The 21,844-nt window shown below is 43.1% G+C and overlaps 1 protein-coding gene across 3 annotated transcripts; it reads right to left on the bottom strand.

Annotated features, from left to right (window-relative positions):
• Window positions 1–754: 754 nt before the first annotated feature.
• On the bottom strand, window positions 755–21,786 carry LOC146617346 (hepatic sodium/bile acid cotransporter-like). 3 transcript variants are annotated; one of them, XM_085372861.1, is made up of 7 exons: window positions 21,597–21,786; window positions 7,972–8,057; window positions 5,928–6,040; window positions 5,638–5,842; window positions 2,685–2,863; window positions 2,277–2,476; window positions 755–807 (listed from the first exon to the last, which is right to left on the bottom strand). In XM_085372861.1, exons 1-7 carry the CDS (start codon window positions 21,784–21,786, stop codon window positions 755–757), a joined length of 1,026 nt encoding a protein of 341 aa, XP_085228987.1. The 3 variants fall into 3 exon arrangements, with proteins under 3 accessions (XP_085228987.1, XP_085228986.1, XP_085228988.1); XM_085372860.1 differs by having other exon boundaries at window positions 7,972–8,082; window positions 21,598–21,786; XM_085372862.1 differs by having other exon boundaries at window positions 772–807; window positions 2,410–2,476; window positions 7,972–8,082; window positions 21,598–21,786.
• Window positions 21,787–21,844: the final 58 nt, after the last annotated feature.

The raw sequence follows: 21,844 nt of genomic DNA, 5'->3' as shown, positions 1-21,844 counted from the left end.
TTTTGTCTGTTTCAAATGACACATGGAAGCTTCTGTTTGTGCAGAAGTGCCATCTAATGCACAGGTGAGTTAAGCATCTTGAGAAGTGCTAAAGAAGCTCCTCCTCTTGGAAATACTTTCATGAAAATAAATGAGTAAATAAAAGGAAAAATATTAACTATTACTCAATAAGCTCCTCTAAATCAATACATTTGTTTCCTTGCTCACCCCGTTTGTGTACACACACTCTGTGGACAGATACCTGTACTCCACCACATCATCATGCTCTCCCGTCTGAAGTTGATCACTATCTGTCTGATCTTTTTTTACATTAAGAAGCAGATGATTCCTCACAGACCACTCCACATATTTATCCAACTATTTATCCGGGAAACTTTTGATGCTTCTTTTAGATGCTTCCATAGCTTCTCTCTCAGTGATAATGTTGGTACTTGGTGGACAAGATCTTGGAAAAAGTACATTTATGTACATAATGAATTTATTTTAAGCGAAAATGTTGTGTTTGTATGACATAGGAAAAAGAGACTTCTCTAATTTTTCAAAAATTTATTTAAAACTGGATTTTCTTTTCACTGGTGCTTTGTAACTGAAGTTACTGAAACATTAACAGGTTTCATATCGTATAATAATCAAGAAATACAGTTGCACATTTTTCTGTTTGTTCAGTAAGCTGTAGGATTTTGTTTCCTTCGTCTGGATCCCCTTTAGTATAACAATGCATGCTAATAGAGAAATATATGAGTGGTAATTGACATCACACATCAGACTCTTTCAGAGCCTCTCCAGTGGCCGCAGGCTGGTAAGGCTCTGTGGGTCAGATAAGCAGATGCATTAACACAAACCAAGATTTGGCACAAAAGTTTCTCAACCTGTGGTTAGATGTAAAATCCTAAGATTTGGTAAATAAAACACAATCACAAAGTTATTCTTCGATGGAGTGTTTTGGCGCCGTTTTGCCATTTTTGTGTGTGTGTAGAATGGAAAACAAGAACAGGCAGCAGAGACTCTTAGCCAGAAACCTTTTTGTGGGCTCATTGGTGTTTGCCTTTTGTTACGACTCAGGTCATAATCTTGTGTATTGTTTTCGCTCATCCACACCTGATGGTGGAATTGTTCATTTTCTCTGCCTCTTTTTTTCTGCTGCTTCAACCACAGACGGTGTGTTTAGTAATGTACTATGTGTTCAAGTTCCTGTGTCTAGAATAACTAGGTAAACTAGGTCTTCCTCCACTACAACCCAACCAATCGCTGCAGATAGCTGCCGCTCCCTGAGCCGGCTGGAGGTTTCTCCCTGTTAAACAAGAGTTTTTCCTTCCCACTGTGGCCAAGTGCTTCCTAATAGAAGGGTCGTTTGATTGTTGGGGGTTTCTCTGTATTATTGTAAAAACTTAGAATCCAAGACTTTAATATAATATATTAGTACTTAACTCCCTTGAGGCATCTACTGTTATGATTTGGCTCTATATAAATAAAATTGAAATGAACTCAATTAAACTATTTGAGAGTGCCAGATGTTAATAATAATTACTAACTAATTATTAAATACAGAATGCATTTAAAAAATGAGCATTTAACTGTGCTGTTAACTGAGGCTCAAGCGTACTTGAGCATTTAATACCATCTGACATTTATTGTGTGTTTGTGTCAGGTCAGAGTGGTGCAGTGGTTAGCACTGTTGCCACATGTTGAGGCAGATGTGAGGCGCATAATGCTTTCGGTGATCAATGAGACCACTTAAATGACTAACAATCAAAGCAAATACATTATTAATAATGAAAATATATAGAATAAATTACACTGTATCTAACGTGGCACCTTTTTAAAAAGGTCAGTTTGGGTACCAGTACATGAGTATAATATTGCCATTAGTGGTTCAAGACTGGTCACCATAACCTACAACATGAAAGGGAACAACAAGAGTACCTTAGAAGGTATCGACCAATTTACAAGCCCATAAAGGTACAATAAAGAATATATCTGTATTTTTCTGCTCTATGCTTTGTGTAGTGCTAAAAGTACTGTTTCTTCAAACACAAAATTTAAAAGTGTTTAATCTAATATATTTGAAATATGGCAACTTCAGTAATGCAAAGCCCCCAATCTGAGATGCTGCAACCTGGATGTAGTTCAGTGAGTTAACCCACACTTGATCAATTCACAGTTGAATTTTTGTGAAATAATGATCAGCCAGACATCTGTAAACTCTTGTTTTTTTATCGTGTGTAATAAAAGGCCTGTGGTAAAATGTAACCTCTGAAACCTGCTGTCACTCTTACCTTTCTCTTTTCCCTTGAACCTTTGGTAGCACCAAAACAGCATGATGATCATCGCTGCCTCGAACAACTGAAACACAAAGTAGACTCCCGGGAATAGATACAGAGGACCCACCACTTCGCTAGGGAAGGCTACCTTCAATATGGTGGAGCACAGCGCAGTATTCTGACAGCCTGTTTCCATGTAAACGGTCCTCCGCTCCCTGAAGGCAAGGAAGGATTATTTACAAGTCGTGTGTGTGTGTGTGTGTGTATATATATATATATATATATATATATATATATATATATATATATATATATAGAGAGAGAGAGTGAGAGAGAGCGATCTATCTATATGTTTTTCCAAACCTCATAGGATCATCAATGTCGATAATATCGATCAATGACTGAATTAAGCAAATAACCTACCTTTGGTTGAGTCTGAAGATCGCAGAGAAGACATATCCAAAGCAGTAGCCTATCAAAGGCATGAGACCAGCGATGGCCAAGAGTGAAGGAGACAGCACAGTCAGGATGTAGCGTCCGTTTGCAATAATAGCTAAGGTCAAGGTCACCACATTAAAAATAAGGAAGATAATGATGCCTACCTAACAACAGCAACAAGAGAGGGAATAAATCAGTGTTTGACTTCTCTTTTGGTTCTATGTTGCTCAAAAAATTAAAGGAACACTTTTCAGAGTATAGCATTAAGTAAATGAAACTTCTGGGATATTGATCTGATCAGTTAAGTAGCAGAGGGAGTTGTTAATCAGTTTTAGTGGCTCGGATGTTGATGAAATCAACAACAAGACAACACTCAAAACAGAAATGGAGGCCATTGGGATTTTTCCAACCTCATCATTTCTGACTGTTGTCAATTCATCTCAACTCAAGTTGAATTGAGGCAACTCAAGGCACTTTATATTGTAAGGTAAAGACCCTACAATAATACATTGAAAACAAAGAAAACCCTAATAATGACCCCTATGAGCAATCGCTTTGGCCACAGAGGAAAGTAAAAGCTCCCTTTTAACAGGAAGAAACCTCCGGCAAAACCAGGCTCACTGAGGGGTGGCCATCTGCTGTGACCAATTCGGATTGAGAGGAGGAAAACAGGACAAAGTCACAAGCCATCGATTAATAATAACCAATGATTAAATGCTGAGTGGTGTATAAACACATAGTGAGTAAAGAAGAAACACTTCATCAGAAGCCCCAACATCCTAGACCTATTGCAGCATAACTAAGGGAGGATTCAGGATCACCTGATCCAGCCCTAACTATAAGCTCTGTCAAAACGTTTTAAGCTTAATCTTAAAAAATAGAGAGGGTGTCCGTCTCCCAAATCCAAACTGGGAGTTGGTTTCACAGAAGAGGCAACAGCCTGACAGCTGAAGGCTCTGCCTCCCATTCTACTTTTAAATACTCTGGGAACCACAACTAAGCCTGCAGTCTGAGAGCAGAAGTTCTCTATTAAGGTGAAATGGTATTACAAAGTCTTAAAAATCGATTCAAGATTTAAGACCTTGTATGTGATCAGGAGGATTTTAAATCCTCTTTTTTTATTGAGCCAAACAATATTTTTCCTGGCTGATCCTGTAAATGAGTGAGACACCATTTCCTCTCCAGCCTATGAGTTATCTGCTTTAAGATGCCCGTTTGAAAGTTATACCAGGGAGTCAAGTACTTCCTATTTGAGTCTTTTTTTTTTTTCCCCAGAGGAGCTAGAGTGTTGTACGGAGTGAAGATGTAAAATTATTAAAAATATAATGACCTCTGTGGGAGTAGCGTTCAGGTAGCTTCCCCTGCTCTACCTGTATCTGCTCCTTTGTTCAAGGAGGAACGGGATGAGCATTGTCAGAGCCCTATAAAATCGTGTGAATGTCTCTTTCATAAGGGTGGCCTGAGGGCCAGACGTCCTCTAGTGGGCCCTCTTGTCACGGTACTGGGCCGTGAGGCCCAGGGTTTAAGTTCTAATGCATATTTTTTGTATCCACATGTGTAGTTTAACGCATCTAGTTGTTTTCTAGTTTGCAGTTTAGTCCTTGGTTTCTTAGTCCCTTTTGTCATCTCTCCCTGGTCCGTGTGTCTACCTGTCATGTTTCATGTCTCTGGTTAGGTTAAGTTCATGTTCTATCTCCATGTCTATGTCTCTGTGTTTCCTGTTTTAGTTTGAAAGAGTATGGTGTTCTTTGTTCATTGTAGTTAGTGTTACTCTCCCCTGTATTGTCATTATGTTTCCTTCTAGTCAGCTGTGTTCTCATGTGTCTCCACTGATCACCTCATGTGTGTATTTAAGTCCTCAGTCTTCCTTTGTTCGTGACCGCGTCATCTGTTCAACTTCCCCCATGTTACGCCAGGTTTCAGGACTCTGTGCTGGTCATGTTACTTACGTGTATAGTTCTTTGTTGTTCCAGCACAGAGTACTGTTCATAGTAGTCTCCCATATGCATTGTTGTCACCCTGTCTTCGCTTTCCCTGCTGTCTGAGTTTAGTGTCAGTTCTTAGTTTTCCCAGTTCAGCTTCTAGTTTAGTTTTCCCTCTGTGCTTTCTGTTGTTTGCCACGTTAATCAGCCCAAATAAAGGCTTGCTTTTCGTTTCAAGTTCAGTACTGTCTCCTCGTCTATGTCTGCACCTGGAACCTCACACTCCCACACACGGTCCGTCCGCTGCAGACCGTGACACCTCTGCTCATTCCCTGATGCTGTGGAGCCTCATTTGGCATTTGCCATCAAATGTCAGAATTGGCAGGTCCACCCTGTGCTTTTCACAGATGAGAGCAGGTGGGTCAGTGATGGTTAGCGGGGGCTTATCAAAGGAATGCAGAGACCTCTACAGGCTAGGCAACAGCACTCTGACTACCATTAGGTATCTGTTTGAGATCCTTAGACAAGCTACAAACTACAATGAAATTTCAGCAAAATGCACTAACCTTTTACATATTTTTTTTTCTTTGATTTTCGGGTGTCTTTGAATTCACCTCTATAGGTTAATGATTCTCGTTTCCATCAGATGGAATTTCTTCATTCCTAACACATTACCCATTTAACATTATTATAGATATTCAGCATGCTTTTTTCTTTGGAGATCTGATGTGTGTCCAAAGTCTCCAAAGCCTTACGAATTATCAAGTCTCTGGAATTGTATCAGTTCACAGATTGATGTCTAGAGTTATTCAATTTCTCTGTCTGTCAAGTGAAAAACAATCAGTAAATCCTAACATTTAAGATGACAGAATCCACAGGTTTTCTGTTGTCTTTTGTTAAACAATATAACAAATATCAGTTATTAAAGTCATTATTTGCCATTCCTGCACCAACTGATTAATCAACACTGTTAATCAGTTCTAGTGATCTGTCTGACCTTCATTCTCTTCACAAACCTTTGTGACCCTCTTTGAATACTGCGGCCTGTAGGTGTTGATGAGGATGCCGATGCCACACGGGACAAGGGTCAAGACCAACGATAAGATGATTTGAACATACGGGACAGCGTTCCGCACGCTGGGGAAACCCTGGCAGTAGATGTAGAGCAGGAGAGGCATCATACCCATAGCCAACAACGTGGAGCAGGAAGTCATCACGATGCTGAAGGGAAAGACAAGGGTTATGATCACCTCAAATTACATTTTTAATATAAATGTATTACAAGAATATAACTTCCCATGTGTACCTGAGGTTCATGTCCCCCTTTAGTGCCAGAGTCAATGTGTTGGAGAACTGTCCTCCAGGACAGCAGCCACAGACCAGAACAACCACAGCTGTTATATCACTCAACTGGAACCCCTGTAACACAAAATCACAATAACCTCTTACAGGGTGCCAGTAACAAGGTTTAACAGTGATACAAGTGCTGATCTGGTGTCAGTTATATACTGGTACAGCAACACAAATTCAATTATATTGGGCCACTATGTATTATAGGGTGAAGAACAAGAGTACTAAATGACACTGGAAAGAGAAATCAAAATTTCCCTCATATTAGCTTCTCTTCATTGGTTCCCTGTTAAATTCAGAATTGAATTTAAAATGATTATCCTCACATAAAAAAAATCATGAATAATCAGGCCCCTTTATATAATAAAGATCTTTATTACCCAAAATGAGAGCGCTTGTGAAGTATGCCGACAGCATGGAAAAAGAAAATGCATTTTTTTTTAAAAATTGATTTGTTTCAATATTAATCTTCTGTGGCATGAATAAGGCACGGCGGGACCACGGAGCGACGTTCAGAGCCAACTTTATTTGATTCACGTCACACCACACCGCCACCAACCCCTGAGTCCCCGTGTTTTAACACGGCGGGCGTGATTGCGGATGCCGTGCAGGTGCGTCCGCACGGCCCCGCAGACCACGCCCCACCACATACCCCCATCGCCCGATTGAGGCCGGGGAGCAATCCGGCCGAACCTACTCCCCCCCCCGCGAACTGGGGCGAGACTCGGCCCCTACACATCGGCGCCCCAGCCCCTGACCAAGCGACGGGGAAGCGTCCGTTCCGGTGGCCGCCCGCGCATCCAGCGGCAACGGCGAAGCTGGTCCGGAGGTCGGCCGCGTAGCAAGCGGACACGGCCCCACAGGCATGGCCGTGCGCTCCTGCACACAGGCGGCTGGGCAGACGTCAGGCGCGCAGAATCGACTGGTGGCAGCGAGGCTGGACTAGCCAGCCCGCCGATCCCCGGCCTAGCGGGGCTGTCCCGCTCCTCTGCCTCCAACTCCGGCTGCACAGGCTGCCCTGGAGCAGGGACCTCCGTCTCCCCGCACAGCTGCTCCGCCACCGCCTCCGCCACTCCCGTTTGGAGCGGCTCCCCGCACTGCGCCTCCGCCACTCCCGTTTGGAGCGGCTCCCCGCACTGCGCCTCCGCCACTCCCGTTTGGAGCGGCTCCCCGCACTGCGCCTCCGCCACTCCCGTTTGGAGCGGCTCCCCGCACTGCGCCTCCGCCCCCAGCAGGCACCGCCCCTCGCCCCCCTCCGGGTGGAGCGACTCCTCTGCCTCCGGCAGGTGTAGACCCTCGCCCGCCTCGTCCTCGGCCTCCGATTGGAGCGGCTCCTCCACCGCTCCCGGCAGGAGCAGCCCTTCACCCGGCTGCTCCTCCTCCTCCGGCAGGCTCGGACCCCCGCGTGGCTCGTCCACCACCTCCGGCTGCCGAGGTGACCCACACGGCTCCTCCACCGCTTCACTGTCCTCGGGACACACTTGTGGGGGTGGCGCCCAGGCCCAGAGCAGCGCTGCCAGCTCTGCCATCTTCCCCAGGTGGCGTTCGCTCTCCTGCCGCAGCTCTTCCTGTTGGCGACGCACCTCCGCCGCCTGCTTCCGCTGGGTGGCCGCTATTTCGGCCACCATCTCGGCCAGCTCTTTCCTTTCCTGGCTCTGGTAGGTACCCGCCATGCCGCCTCCTGGGTTTCGGCACCAATGTGGCATGAATAAGGCACGGCGGGACCACGGAGCGACGTTCAGAGCCAACTTTATTTGATTCACGTCACACCACACCGCCACCAACCCCTGAGTCCCCGTGTTTTAACACGGCGGGCGTGATTGCGGATGCCGTGCAGGTGCGTCCGCACGGCCCCGCAGACCACGCCCCACCACATCTTCTTTCTGGTTAAGTCAGTTTATATAGTTTTCTCATTTTTATTATGAATCTCTTCAAAAATTTTGCGGGGAACTAACTTTATATGAAGTATTATTTCTAATCTTATTTAACGTAATACCAACCTTAGCCAAGCAAAAGGCTGTAAGAGGCATGATCACATACTGGGACACAACTGCAATAGCCACCCCCTTAGGTTTCATGAGGTGATACAGGAAACAGAAGAAGGTAGAAAACTGATCAGAAATAATATCACTGGATATATAAACACACTTCAAAACATTAAAAAGTACATTTCAATTCAAAAAGGTAAACTTTCAGTTTTCTGTATTCATAGCAATAAGTATTATTCCGAAATCCTGTATCTGTAAATATTTGAAGATTTTATTCTAGTTTGAGTAAAAATAATCAGTCCTTCCTTCCTTCCTTCCTTCCTTCCTTCCTTCCTTCCATTTCCTGATGCTTATCCAGGTTCAGGTCATGGGGCAGCAGTCGGAGCAGAGAAGTATAGTCTTGCCTCACTCTTGCCATCTATTCCGGCTCACTCAGGTGACACCTTGCTGTTAGGTATTTTAGTACCATGGTAGCATTTACTGGATATTGTTTTATAGTGACATTATGCAGGAAAACTCTGTTACTCAATAAGGCCCATCTACTAGTTGTTTTTCTCTTTCTCTGTGACCCAAGAATTAAGGTGTAAGACTCACAAGCTGGTACCAGAAGGTCGAAAACACCACAGAGATGAGACCACTTCCTTACTCCCATCCTCCCTTCCTTATCTCTTAGAAGGAGGCTCGTTAAAGGCCAGGTGGTTTGTTTCAGAATTCACTAATGAAAGAACTCTGTATTCTGTGTATTTTGCTGGGATGATCATAAATTGTAGCTGAACTGATAAACTACACACAGGATACTTCTTTGCTCACAAGGCAGGAAGACGTTTCCTTATTTGGTCTGTACTGGTTTGAACTGAGAACTTGCTGACACACGAACCTTTTTTTCCTCTATATAAACTGCTGTGTATCAAATAAACCTTTGAGTCGATTGGGAAGGCAACCTAAAGCAGTCTCTGTTTTCTTGTTCTCCCAAGCTGCTCCCGAGCTCGTACTAACACGCTGAATGGCATACCTGAGTGTTACTTTAAATAATTAGGAATCTTAGAAGGAAAGGACAAAACTCTGCTTATCGCTCACGCCACGGAGGAAACCCGGGACGGTAATTTCCTTCAATTTTGGTGTCAGAAGTGGGATCCGCTGACAGAAGGTAAATATGCGTCTTTCATATTTATATAGAGACCATATTATGCCTCTCTCAGTGATCGATCCATAAAAAAACGGGATATGCTGACGAAGTTTCACTTAGTGATCCAGAGAGATACACTGACTGACTTCCTCAGTCCCCGAATAAAGTAAATTAACCCTTGTGTGGTGTTGGTGGACACAGGAAGTTGCCTGTTGTCTTGAATATTTTAATTTTGTTTAAGTTGCTCACTCAAAAGAGTGACACAGGAAGTTGCCTGTTGTCTTAAATACTTCTCGTTAAGTGAGAAGTTGCTCAGAAAGAGTGACACAGGAAGTTGCCTGTTGTCTTAAATACTTCTCGTTAAGTGAGAAGTTGCTCACCAAAGAGTGACACAGGGAGAAGTTGAACGGGTCTCACAGACCCGATTACCATACAAGGGTTAAAAGCAGTAAATTAAAAGCAGAAAGACACAGGAAGTTGCCTGTTGTTTTACGAGAAGTTGCTCGTTAAGCGAGAAGTTGCTCGCTAAGTGAGAGTTGCTCACACAAACAAAAAATTGCTAGCAATAAATTTAAAGTAACCTCAGCTGTGCCGCAGCGAAAATACTAACATAAATCCTTCAAGCGTGTAAACCCCTCTGGAAATCACTGAACATGGGTCAGAATAATTCAAAAACCACAGACAAGTCCGATAAAAAATCAAAATTACCTGTAAAACCAAAAAAAATTAAATTTAAAGTCTCAAACAACAGCTCAGTACGACTCCCATTTCCGGTTACGTGTAACCTACGTCCGCGAATCGGTGAAGACGTCCATGATCACGTATCCAGAACATGCGGGAGTGCTTATGTGACTGACTTTGTTTACAACTTAAGAAGTTCAATGCATTCTAATTTATTTCCGGAGCCTTATCCCGAACGATTATCGCCAGAAACCAGGTCAGTAGAAATGTTGAATATCATTTGTGATAAGAAAAGTAGTCTGCTTAAAAAGTCCTGTAGAAAATATGATAGAATGCCGCGACGTGATGCATCAAATGTTACCGCTATGGACAAAAGGACCGGAACCAGGCGCAGATGCTTTAACATCAAATAAAACTAGTGCAGGCTCTAGCAAAGAACATAAACCTACCGCAGGAAAAGCTAGTCTTGCATGTTCAGCCATTCAGCCCACAGCCCCACCGCCTTACGAAGATGAGACCGAATTAATAGTTGCTGCAGCAGCTGCACGCAAACAATGTCAGCGCTTTGATCCAACCAGCTCAAAAGAAAGCGACGAAAAAAACCTGAATCATATGCAACGGATCTTAGCCATCTCTTTAAACAGGATCAGGAAAAACAATATATACGCCGCGAGGAAGAATTAGCAGAACATAAAAAAAGGAGAGAAAAACTTTTGAAAGAAGAATGTGAGGAACTTATGAAAAACAATTTAGACGACTATGAAGAAAAACTTTTGCATCAGGCAGTGTCCACAATAGACACCCACATGAAACGCCACGATATCGTAGCTAGAGGTTAAGAGGTAGCTAAAGAAATACCTGTTACCCGAACTTTAATAAAGACTTATCTAAAAGGAAAAAAGGAAAAACAAAGCCGGAATGACAAAGGTCCTCACGCCAACACTCGCGGTAGTAAACAAACAGACCCAAAGCATGATAAAGCATCCACAACTGCAGAGTTTTTGTGGGTAAATAATGACAAAATCACCGATTTCTTTAAGAATCTAAAGAAATTCCTGCTAACAATGTCCAGAGACAAAATTGACTTAAATGCAGTAACTATGTGTAAACAGAAGCCTGATGAATCTATCCTAGTATTCATAAAACGCTTTATGCACTGTTGGACAAGCTAGAGGTGCAAATTTAGCTCAGTTTTCCAGCAGCCGCAGACACCCAAAGCAAAAATGAATTTGTGTATTTAATTTAACATAAAGGGTGAAATGTTTGCTGACACTGATAACAGCTTATGTTTTCTCTGCCCTATGTACCGACATGATGGAGAAGGAACATCCTCTGTGTCAGCTGGACCCTCAGCAGAGAATGAACTCAACATCCTTTTTGTCCGGTACTCTATGTCACACACTGTGCCAAAAAAAAACGTGTACAGACGCCACTAACAGGTAATCCCATGACTGGGAGCCACACTTTTGTTTCTCTCACACTTTTCAACAACATGATAACTGCTCACACAAGTGAAGGTCAAACAGTGATTTTGTTACATAACTCAGACATAGGTTACGAAATATGTCGTCACATAGATCTAACCTACCCTATCGACTGTACTATTTCCGCACTTACGTTGCCAGCTGAATACCAGAATATGACATTGTGGTCTAAAAGTGAGAATGATACAGGATTTATTGACTGTACACTTTATCACGTACACCTATTAAAACACAACAAGCCAGTATATGTCAAGCAACATCCCATTTCTGCCGAAAAAGCCGCAGCCCTAGATGTCATGACAGGAGATTTAGAGACTACAGGAGTAATAAAGCCTACAGTATCTCCATATAATACTCCTGTCAATCCTGTGCCAAAGCCTAACAAACCTGGCGTATGGCGTTTCATACAAGACTTAAGGCAAATTAATGCAGTCAACATTCCTCTGCCACCTCTCGTTTCAGATGTTCACAGCATATTGACATGCTTTGCATACACACTTTACCGTGGTGGATTTATGCTCCGCTCCTTTTTCTCAGTAAGACACACGGCCGTTATTTGCATTCACACATAGAAATAAGCAGTACACTTGGACTCGTTTGCCCCAAGGCATGATAGACAGCTCTGCTGCTTTCTCAATGGTGCTTCACTCCTCCAGGGCTGCACCCTGATCCACATGTGGATGACCTCCTCCTCTGTGCTGAAAGTGAAAAACTATGTCAAACTGCTACACACATGCTTCTCCAGCACCTCCAAAAGACTGGCCACAAAGCATCTGCAAAGAAAATGCAGTACTGTCAGACTTCTGTTCAATATTTGGGATTCACACTGTCTCACGGAAAACGTTCCATGACTGCAGACAGGGTCAAAGCTGTGACCTCCGTCCCTCGTCCCACTACACAGAAGGAAATGTTGTCCTTCCTGGGCATGGTGAACTATTGCAGACAGTGGATACCAGACTGTTCTTTTCATGACCACATTCTGCGTGACTGTTGTAAAAAAGACAAGCCTCCTCGAATACTGTGGTCCACAGAAATGACTGCCTCTTTCAATGCATTACAGGGAGTGCTGACCTCCGCCACTCAAAGGTGCTGCCTGAATTGTTCAGGGACTGCCGGCCTGCCTGAGGGCAGTAGCAGCTTGCTCTATCATGATAAGGGACTGCGAGAAGCTCACACTCTCACATGACACTATTCTACACACCAATCACCAGGTCACGACCATTCTAGCAAACATAACTAAACAACATATGCAAATCTCACTATAAAAGCGAGCAGCACACCTGATTCGCCAGCACATTTATTGATCCTATGCTATGTTCTTCTGACCGACAGGATGGCTCAGACAGGCTTGACGATCATGACTGCATGACACGTATACAGGAATCCACAGCACCACGTCCAGATTTAGAGCAAACACCTATCCCAGACTCAGCCACGGTTTATGTGGACGGGTCCTGTTCAAGGCCGAGTGACAACTCATTTCTTTGTGGCTATTCAGTGGTGACATTGCCTGACATCATACTAGAGGCTCACTCATTACCATTTCACTCAGCACAAAAAAAAGCAGAGCTCATGGCTTTAATACGCGCCTGTGAGCTACATTTGGATAAGCATGTGACAATTTACGCAGACAGCCGCTATGCATTTGGCGTTGTGCATGACTTTGGCACATTGTGGAGACAAAGAGGATTTAGATCTGCTGATGGAAAATAAATTGCTAAATTCTGATTTTGTTCAAAGACTTTTTCAGGCTATACAGCTACCATCGGCCGTTGCAGTTGTAAAAACGAAAGGACACAGTACAGCTGACACAGACGAAGCAACAGGTAATGCCTTAGCAGACGTGACAGCCAAGGCTGCAGCTGCATCACAGCTCCCACCTCCGCAGGAAGTATTATCTGTGCCCCTACAGCTGTCACTTGTTAAACTCCCAGACTATTTAGGAACAAATGTTGATTTAAAATTCATACAAGAGCAAGCCTCTGCATGTGATTACACCTATTGGGAGAATAATGACTGTACCTTAGATGACAGAGATGGCTTATACAAAATCTTAAGGGTTTGATTGCCCTCCCATATTCCCTGATGCCAGTCCTTGCCCGACATTTTCACTGTGTGAGTCATGTCGGACAAAGAGGGGTAATAGGGGCAATAAAATTAAGATTTGTAATTGAGAAAACATCACATGCAGTAAAAAGCATATTAGCAACCTGTCTAACATGTGCGCGAACTAATGTAGGTAGCTCAAAAGCAAAACATCAGCATTTACCACAACCAGATTTTCCATTTCATACATTACAAATTGATTTTACACACATGCCAGCGCAAGGAAGCATCAAGTACTTACTGGTAATAGTGGATCAATTTAGTAAATGAGTAGAAGCTTATCCAACCTCAAAAGAAACTGCAGAAGTAGTCTGTCAAAAGTTGAGCAATGAAATAATACCCAGATTCGGAATACCTCACCAGATTAACAGTGATAGAGGATCTTCATTCACATTAGAAGTAATTCAAAAGTGTGCTAAAACTTTAATGACCTGGGTCAAATTACTTACTCAAGTCCTGTGTGAGATTAGAATGACTCAATCTACAGTAACCAAATTATTTCCATTTGAAATAAGACTATTCCCAACACCATGGTCAGCTTCCAGAGGGGCACCGCTAGTAGAAGGTGATGTATATTGCATTGTCCACTGATGTTCACAACCTGGTAGAAAAACTGAATAATAACTATCAGAAAGTTTGTCTCTCTCAGCCTTTCCCCTCCACAGTTCCACCAGTGGAGACAAGGAGATGCATGTTGGAGAAGTCACTAAACCCAAGGACACTCTGGGAGGCCGCGCGTGTTCCAGCCCCCAGGCTTTACTGGCAGTGACGAAGAACCAGCATCCTCACAGACGGACAACCTCAGTGGATTCATGCCAGCAGGGTTAAGACCAGCCCAATCGGACCATCTCAGGCGTCGGATCAAGCAGACGACATCTCCGGCGAGCCAGCGCCCGGAACTAGAGCAAATAAAAACACACGGGTAGATGACATCTCAGGCGAGCCAGCGCCCGGATCCAGTGCACACACACAATCACTGATTAACACACAACGCCTGAAAGAGCCACAACAAGGTACTCAAACATCCAGCAGGAACAGAAAGCCAAAAGTACCACATGATGTCTAACCTGATAAAGCCAGACTCATTCCATCCTGATAATGGAGAAAATGAAATGCCCATTGTCATCATACGACGCTTATTCTGTGTCTCTCGAACCTGGGACCAGGCCAGAAGACGACTGAAGAACTGTTTTTCTTATATATTTAGGTTATTTATCATACCTATCGCATTAACCTTAGGATTTTTCTTTGCTATTTTGTATTGTAAACTGCAACCATGTTCACATTTCTGCAGGTCATATTTTGCTGACTATACCTCATGCTCCATTTTGCAAGACACCTACTTAATGCACTCCTCACGCTCCCTAAAATCAGTAAATAGCAACATAGACCCCACTAATAAACCATCTTATGCGCCCTCTAGAACAGGAGCTAACGCCTGGTATGAAAATGCCAGAACAGCCGCTCGTGATTTAGGAAACAGTAACTGTTATGTCTGTTCAAAGGCTAATCCAGAACAGGTAATAGTAGGATACCCCATATCCGGTTTCCCCCTCACTGAGGGACTAGAGAAAATCGGCGGAGATAATGCTCTCTTTAAAGACACTTTACAGTTGACTCTGAGCCCTCTCGACTGCCTACTTAGACACACACACACACCAACTAACCCTGAGACTCCATTAGGCGAATTATTGAAGTTATCTAATGACACCGCAGGGACCTGCGCCCCAATGAAACGCACTAAGAATAGGTTAAAGCCCTGACTGCCCTTAGGACAGATCCCTCTCCATTTTAATACTAGTATGATATGTCTGCGCAGACTAAAGTTAACTGGCCCAGACACACACATAGATTATACAAAGGATAACTATACATTCTTCTCTGACTCCCCAGGTGCACGCTGTAATGAGACATGGCTAGCTGTCTCTGTGGCTGAAGTTGTATCATATCTGGAGGAACACACACACAGTTCAAGTTCGAGCAGAGAATCGATCATTGTTCCCCCAGACGGTGTCTTAAATGATACTGACTGGGGGGAGTTAGTTAAATCACACATGGTCACGCGCCTGACCAGACCAATCCCACATGCTTATTGGTTGTGCAATAATACCCTTAGATTAGCTTTACCTGTTAATTGGACCGGTACCTGTGGTTTAGTAACCGTTGATGTATGCTGTACTTTCATTCCCAATAATACCGCTCCTAACGGTTCATTCACACAAGCTATGAATAAACTTGAAGCATTGCAGATAGAACTAATTGCCAATACAGGTCACGGTCAGTGGCTACATAAGTGGCTACAGGACACGTTTGGGAGATGGAAGGAACTACTTGTAGCCTTTGTAACCGTTGCAGCATGTTTTTGATGATTATTGTCTGTTGTGTGGTACCCTGTGTACGTTCAATGATAACCCGTATAGCTACTAGTACAGCTACTTCAATGTATTTGCAATTGGCACAAATTGACCCAGATTATGTGTCAGATGTTACCAATGATGTTCCTGATGTGTATATTGAACATTACGTTGTGAACTATTACATTTTATGATTTGCTTTTTATATTATGTTATTACATTTGTGATTTTTCCTTTCTATTTGAGTTATTATTTTTAAAAATAATAAAAGAGGGGAACTGTTAGGTATTTTAGTACCATGGTAGCATTTACTGGATATTGTTTTATAGTGACATTATGCAGGAAAACTCTGTTACTCAATAAGGCCCATCTACTAGTTGTTTTTCTCTTTCTCTGTGACCCAAGAATTAAGGTGTAAGACTCACAAGCTGGTACCAGAAGGTCGAAAACACCACAGAGATGAGACCACTTCCTTACTCCCATCCTCCCTTCCTTATCTCTTAGAAGGAGGCTCGTTAAAGGCCAGGTGGTTTGTTTCAGAATTCACTAATGAAAGAACTCTGTATTCTGTGTATTTTGCTGGGATGATCATAAATTGTAGCTGAACTGATAAACTACACACAGGATACTTCTTTGCTCACAAGGCAGGAAGACGTTTCCTTATTTGGTCTGTACTGGTTTGAACTGAGAACTTGCTGACACACGAACCTTTTTTTCCTCTATATAAACTGCTGTGTATCAAATAAACCTTTGAGTCGATTGGGAAGGCAACCTAAAGCAGTCTCTGTTTTCTTGTTCTCCCAAGCTGCTCCCGAGCTCGTACTAACACGCTGAATGGCATACCTGAGTGTTACTTTAAATAATTAGGAATCTTAGAAGGAAAGGACAAAACTCTGCTTATCGCTCACGCCACGGAGGAAACCCGGGACGGTAATTTCCTTCACTTGCCATTTCAATGGCAGTATTGAATAAGTATTGAACACTTTACCAATTTGCTAAGTGAATATATTTCTAAAGGTGGTACTGACATCATTTCAAAGGCAGATGTCACTAACAACCCATCCAATCTACACAAAGAGATTTAAACCAGGCATATCCATAACTAACAGAGTTTCCTTGGATCTGTGTTTGGGACGTCCACCCTTGTTTTATCGTCATCATCCTGGTAGTGTCATCGTCCTGGGCCGTGTTGGCCCAGTATTCTTAGTTCTCTTGTATTTTTGTATTCAGTTCCCTGTTTAGGTTCTGTTTCCTGAGTTGCCCTGTTATGTTGTTCCCTGTGTGCTTTCCCTTTGTGACTCTCACCCCCTGTGTGCCCCTCTATGTATTCATGAGCCCTTGTCCCCTTTCGTGTTTTATTCCATGTTTCCCCCAGCCGGTTATGTCTGTGTTCTCCCCGTGCTCTCTCCTCCTGTCTGAACCTCTGTGTACTTCCTGTTTTACTTTGACAGTCTCTCGTCAGTATGCGTCATGTTGTGTTCACTCCTGCCCTGTCTCGTTATGATTATCTGTGTCAGCTGTGTTCCCTGTGTGCTCCCACTTCCCTCGTTAACCCTCTGTGTATTTATGTCTGCGTCTCCCTCAGTTCTGTGTCGTAGTCTCCCTCATAGCTGCGTGGATTTCCCTGTGTCTCTCTGCAAGTGTTAGTTATTGTTCCCGGTTTAAGTTTTGTATTTCTTGTGATCTGCCTTCCAGCATTAAAGCTGTGATTTTGAGTTTATCCCCTGAGTCCGTGAGGTTGCATTTTGGGTCCTCATCCTGCCTGCCACACAGCTATCATGACAGGTAGATGACAGCAGATTTTCATCAAGAATGTCCTGGTACATTTTTCCATTCATCCTTCCTTCAATTATATGAAGCATGCCAATGCCATGTGCTGAAAAATACCCCCACTCCATGATGTTCCCACCTTCAAACTTCACTGTCGGTATGGTGATTTTAGGGTAATGTGTAGTGCCTTTTGACCTCCAAACATGGTGTGCATTACGGCATCCAAAGAGTTCTGTTTTGGTCTGACCAAATTATATTCCCCCGGTATTTCACAGATGTGTCTAAATTTTGTTCAGCAAACGTTGAACATGTTTCAAAATGGTTTCTGTTCAGCAATGGAGTCTTGCTTCATGAGCATGCTTACAGACTATGGCGTTTTAATGCATTACTTATTGTTTTCTTTGAAACAATCGTACCTGCTGATTCCAGGTCTTTCTGTCCTTGACTCTTGGACTTGAACTCTTCTGATGTTTATTTTCACTCGTCTGTCTGGTAGCACCTGGGCCCTGTTTCAGGAAGCCGGTTTGGAAAACTCAGAGTGAAAAACGACACTCACGGTTGAGTAACCCCGAACTGTCCAACTCGGAATATTCCGTTTCAGAAAGGCTGATAACAATTAGTTCAGTCAACGCGGAGTTGCTTTAACCCCAAGTGAAGCGCGCGGACGAGGATACATAAAGCCCTGATAAGCGGAGCACAGATTAAGCGAGTCACCATGGAGACGGAGGGAAAGAAGGCGCGGTCAATGTATTTCACAGCGCTTGAGGCCGAAATTCTGATGGCAGCATATGCCGATAACATGCAAATTCCGCGGAAAAAAGTAACACAGCCACAGCTGCAAAAGAAAGGGAGCATGCATGGCAAAACATAGCCGACAGAGTCAATGCGTGAGTGTTAATTTAAACATTGATCTAGGGATTTCCACCCATTTAACACGTTATTTTATCATATGTTATTTTATTTGTTATTTTATACATTTTATTTTGTGATGTGATGTGAGCGCAGGTGCAACCCAACAGGCCCCAAACGTGCCTGGCAGCAAGTAAAAATGAAATATAAAAATATAGTCCAAACAGGTAAGGTGTAATTGTATTATGAGCCATAGTGCTTGGTCTGTTTGTCCCATGTAAATCAATTGCAGTTAGAGGCTACATTAATTTTCTGTCTGTAAGCACTTATTGAAATTATCTGAGCACATTACAAGTACATATTTGCTTACTCTGTATGCTCAAATGTGGCCCGTTATAGCCAACAGAAAAAAAGCGGAGGCCCGAAAAACAGGTGGGGGTCCTCCACCACCACCACTCACAGAGGCTGAGCAGTTGGCCCTCAGCCAAAACAGTGGGCGCCCTGTGGCCGAAGGCATCTCTGCGGGGACATCCTCTGAGTCAATAACCCCGCAAGACACAAGTGCCTACATAGGGGGTAAATTCAAAATAATACATGATGTGCATACATCCTTTCTTCACAGTCACCTTTGCAGTGCTACTCATTCATTTGATAAACTCTTTACCATAATGGATTATTTTGTAGTGAAGTTATTTTCCTACTGATTTTGCCTTCCCTCAGTCTTGGTTGTCTTTGAGAGCATAATGACAATGAAGTGTAAGGTGATTGGTATGTTTGTTAATTGCCATTTGGTCCCTTGTAAGTTATAAGTGACCTGTATAAACCTCATATTCTATCAGTTGATGGTGATGGTGTACTGCATCTGGTGCAGCCTCCTGTTGAGCCAGACCAACATGCAGTTGTGAGTAATACTCCACAGATTATATGAGTTTACAGTAGAACAGCAATGTTGTTTATTTCTTTACTACAGGAAAATAATGAAGAAACATTGACAGCTGTTACAGAGGAGGAAGCAACAGAGACACTTTGAGGTTTACATCTTTTAATACTTTGTGTACAGGAAATACAGGCGACCAATAAAGCCAGTTGAACAAAAAATCTGTTTATTCTTCTTTCAACATGTTGAGGTGATGGGTCAAAGGAAATGATTGTGACATATGGTGTCTCTGACTGCGCTTCCATCTTGTATGTCCGTGGGAGGGTCAGGATGTTCATGGTTTGGATCACTGCTGATGTTTGGTTCAGAAGGACAGTGTTCTCCTCTAATTGTGGCAATGTTGTGAAGAATCACACATGCCACAATAATGTCACATGCCCTTTCTGGGGTGACCCTGAGTCTTTGCAGGCACTGGAACCGGGCCTTAAGCATTCCGATAGTCATTTCAATTCTGGCTCTTGTCCTGCAATTAGCCAGATTATATCGCTGCTGTGGGCCCGGTTCAGGGTCAGGGTAAGGGGTAAGCAAATAGGGTAAACATGGATACCCCCTATCACCAAGCAAGTAGCCAGTGAACTCTCCTAAGACAGAAGGGTACACTTCAGTTCAAATGTCCCTGAAGCAATTGGTCTTTATATATTTTAAAGTATTCTCAACTCACCATGTCCAAATTTTGTGCTCAGTGTACATTCACGGAATATTTGTGAGTCATGGACAGAGCCTGGCCACTTGGCTTCCACATTTGTGATAATGTTGGCAGCATCACATATGATCTTCACAGTGCAGAGAACACAAATTAGCATCCATTACTATAATGAAATAATTTGTTAGTTTGACATGCTACAGGGAACTATGTACCTGTACATTAATGCTGTGGAAAGACTTCCTGTTCACATAGTCTCCTTCATTTAGTGAAGGAACAATGATTGGAATGTGAGTGCCATCTGTACAGCCAATCACGCCTGGGAACCCTGAAAATAAATGTGCAATTTAAGTAGTAGTCCAAGTATCACCACATCATACATTAAGTTTTGGTCATCCTGATACCTGCAATTTTGTGGCATCCCTCTTTGATAAATCTTGTGGGTCTGTGACCGGGGAACACCACAGACGAGTACAGGAGACGTTTCAGTGCAACTGTAACATTCCTGACTGCCCGACAGACGGTAGCCTTGGAAACGTGCTCAGCGTCATCAATATTATACAGAAAGCTCCCGTTTGCAAGAAACCGAAGTGCAATACAAATAATATGCAATGAACTGAGAGCATGTCCGCGATGTGTCACATGCGTAATATATGGCCTGAGGATGTTATCCAAATAAATTATAGATTGTGCTGAAAAACGGTAACGTTCGCACAGACAATCATCAGGAAATGATAAAATGTCCAAACGCGCTCTGATCACTCTCTCCCGGCGGAGAGCTCTGCGGAGAATTTGGGCTTCACGATCTACTGGCTCTTCAAGGAAGTGGCACGCCATGTCCGACACTTCCTACTGTCAGGTTTCCGACAAAGGGGCGGAGACAGTCAGGGTTAGTTGTAGTAAACCTGCTAGGGGGCAGGTTAGCTTCACGGAGTGTGTCGTCATAGTGACTCACTCAGGCTGCAGCTGAACTCGCTTTGTGAAACCGAAAACCCAGAGTTTTCGTTAACTCAGGGTATACTTACTCAGTTTTTCCACTAAACCGGCTTCCTGAAACAGGGCCCAGGTCATGTCCATTTTATGGTGAAATTATGTTCTTTCCACTTCCAAATTATGGCCCCTACAGTGCAACACTGGAACCTTCGCTAGTTTAGATATTTATCTGTAACTAATGCCATCACTATGTTTTGCAACAACAAGGCTGCGAAGGTCTTGAGAAATCTTGTTGGTTTTACCCTTCATCTTATGTTTCTTGTGTGACACCTTGGTAATGAGACACCTTTTTATAGGCTCAGTTGGGACTGAAACTGCGGAAATTAGTTTGCATTAAGCGGCAGGATTGCTTTCTATTTACTGATTTCAGCTGGCGTCATGACTTTCCACAGCTTTTAGCACCTCCTTTTCTTCATGTTTATGTGTTTACAACTTTTATCCCTGTGTCATTTCTCATGAATGGATTGCATGGTTTGCTGCCAACATGTGAGAATTTCACATTAACCATATTTACTTATTTTATCCTTTTTATCTAAACATGGCCAGCAATTCCTTGCAGGAACTGGAATGTGTTGTCAGGCATAAGGACATCCTCGAAAATCCTGCTTACGTGAAATTTTTTCAAGCTTTGTCACAATGCTTTTTTGCATATACACAAACCACATACATTTGAATTCACTGCTGATCTTGGTCACCTTGATCTTAGACACCTCCATGGTGCATCCAAGTGAAACCATGTTGATGATGATTATGATTATAATCACTACTGAAATGGCATCATTAAGAGCAGAGTTCACAGCAGGACGGTAAACCCAGGTGGTGTTTCCAACCGTCACATTGCGCCACAAATCTTGATGAGAGGTCAGGTTTGCTGTGTTGTTCATGGTGCCTTCAAATCAGAAGAAACACGAGGTCCTGAGCTGTGAGTGAAAAACCACAAGT

This window comes from Diplotaxodon limnothrissa, linkage group LG15 (genome assembly GCF_057381915.1).
Source record: "Diplotaxodon limnothrissa isolate DT_005_m linkage group LG15, D_limnothrissa_male_GT1.1, whole genome shotgun sequence".
In the NCBI taxonomy this organism is placed as follows: domain Eukaryota; kingdom Metazoa; phylum Chordata; class Actinopteri; order Cichliformes; family Cichlidae; genus Diplotaxodon; species Diplotaxodon limnothrissa.
Note: the sequence above shows the minus strand (reverse complement) of the source record. Positions and strands in the feature narration are given on the sequence as shown.

Excerpts from the sequence above, each read along its gene's own strand:
- LOC146617346 (XM_085372860.1), bottom strand. The coding sequence starts at position 21,786 with ATGAACAACACAGCAAACCTGACCTCTCATCAAGATTTGTGGCGCAAT. Across the intron at positions 8,083-21,597 it reads TGGAGGTGTCTAAGATCAAG|TTTTCTACCTTCTTCTGTTT; the intron begins GTGACCAAGATC and ends ATTTCTGATCAG. Across the intron at positions 6,041-7,971 it reads CAGCCTTTTGCTTGGCTAAG|GGGTTCCAGTTGAGTGATAT; the intron begins GTTGGTATTACG and ends TTTGTGTTACAG.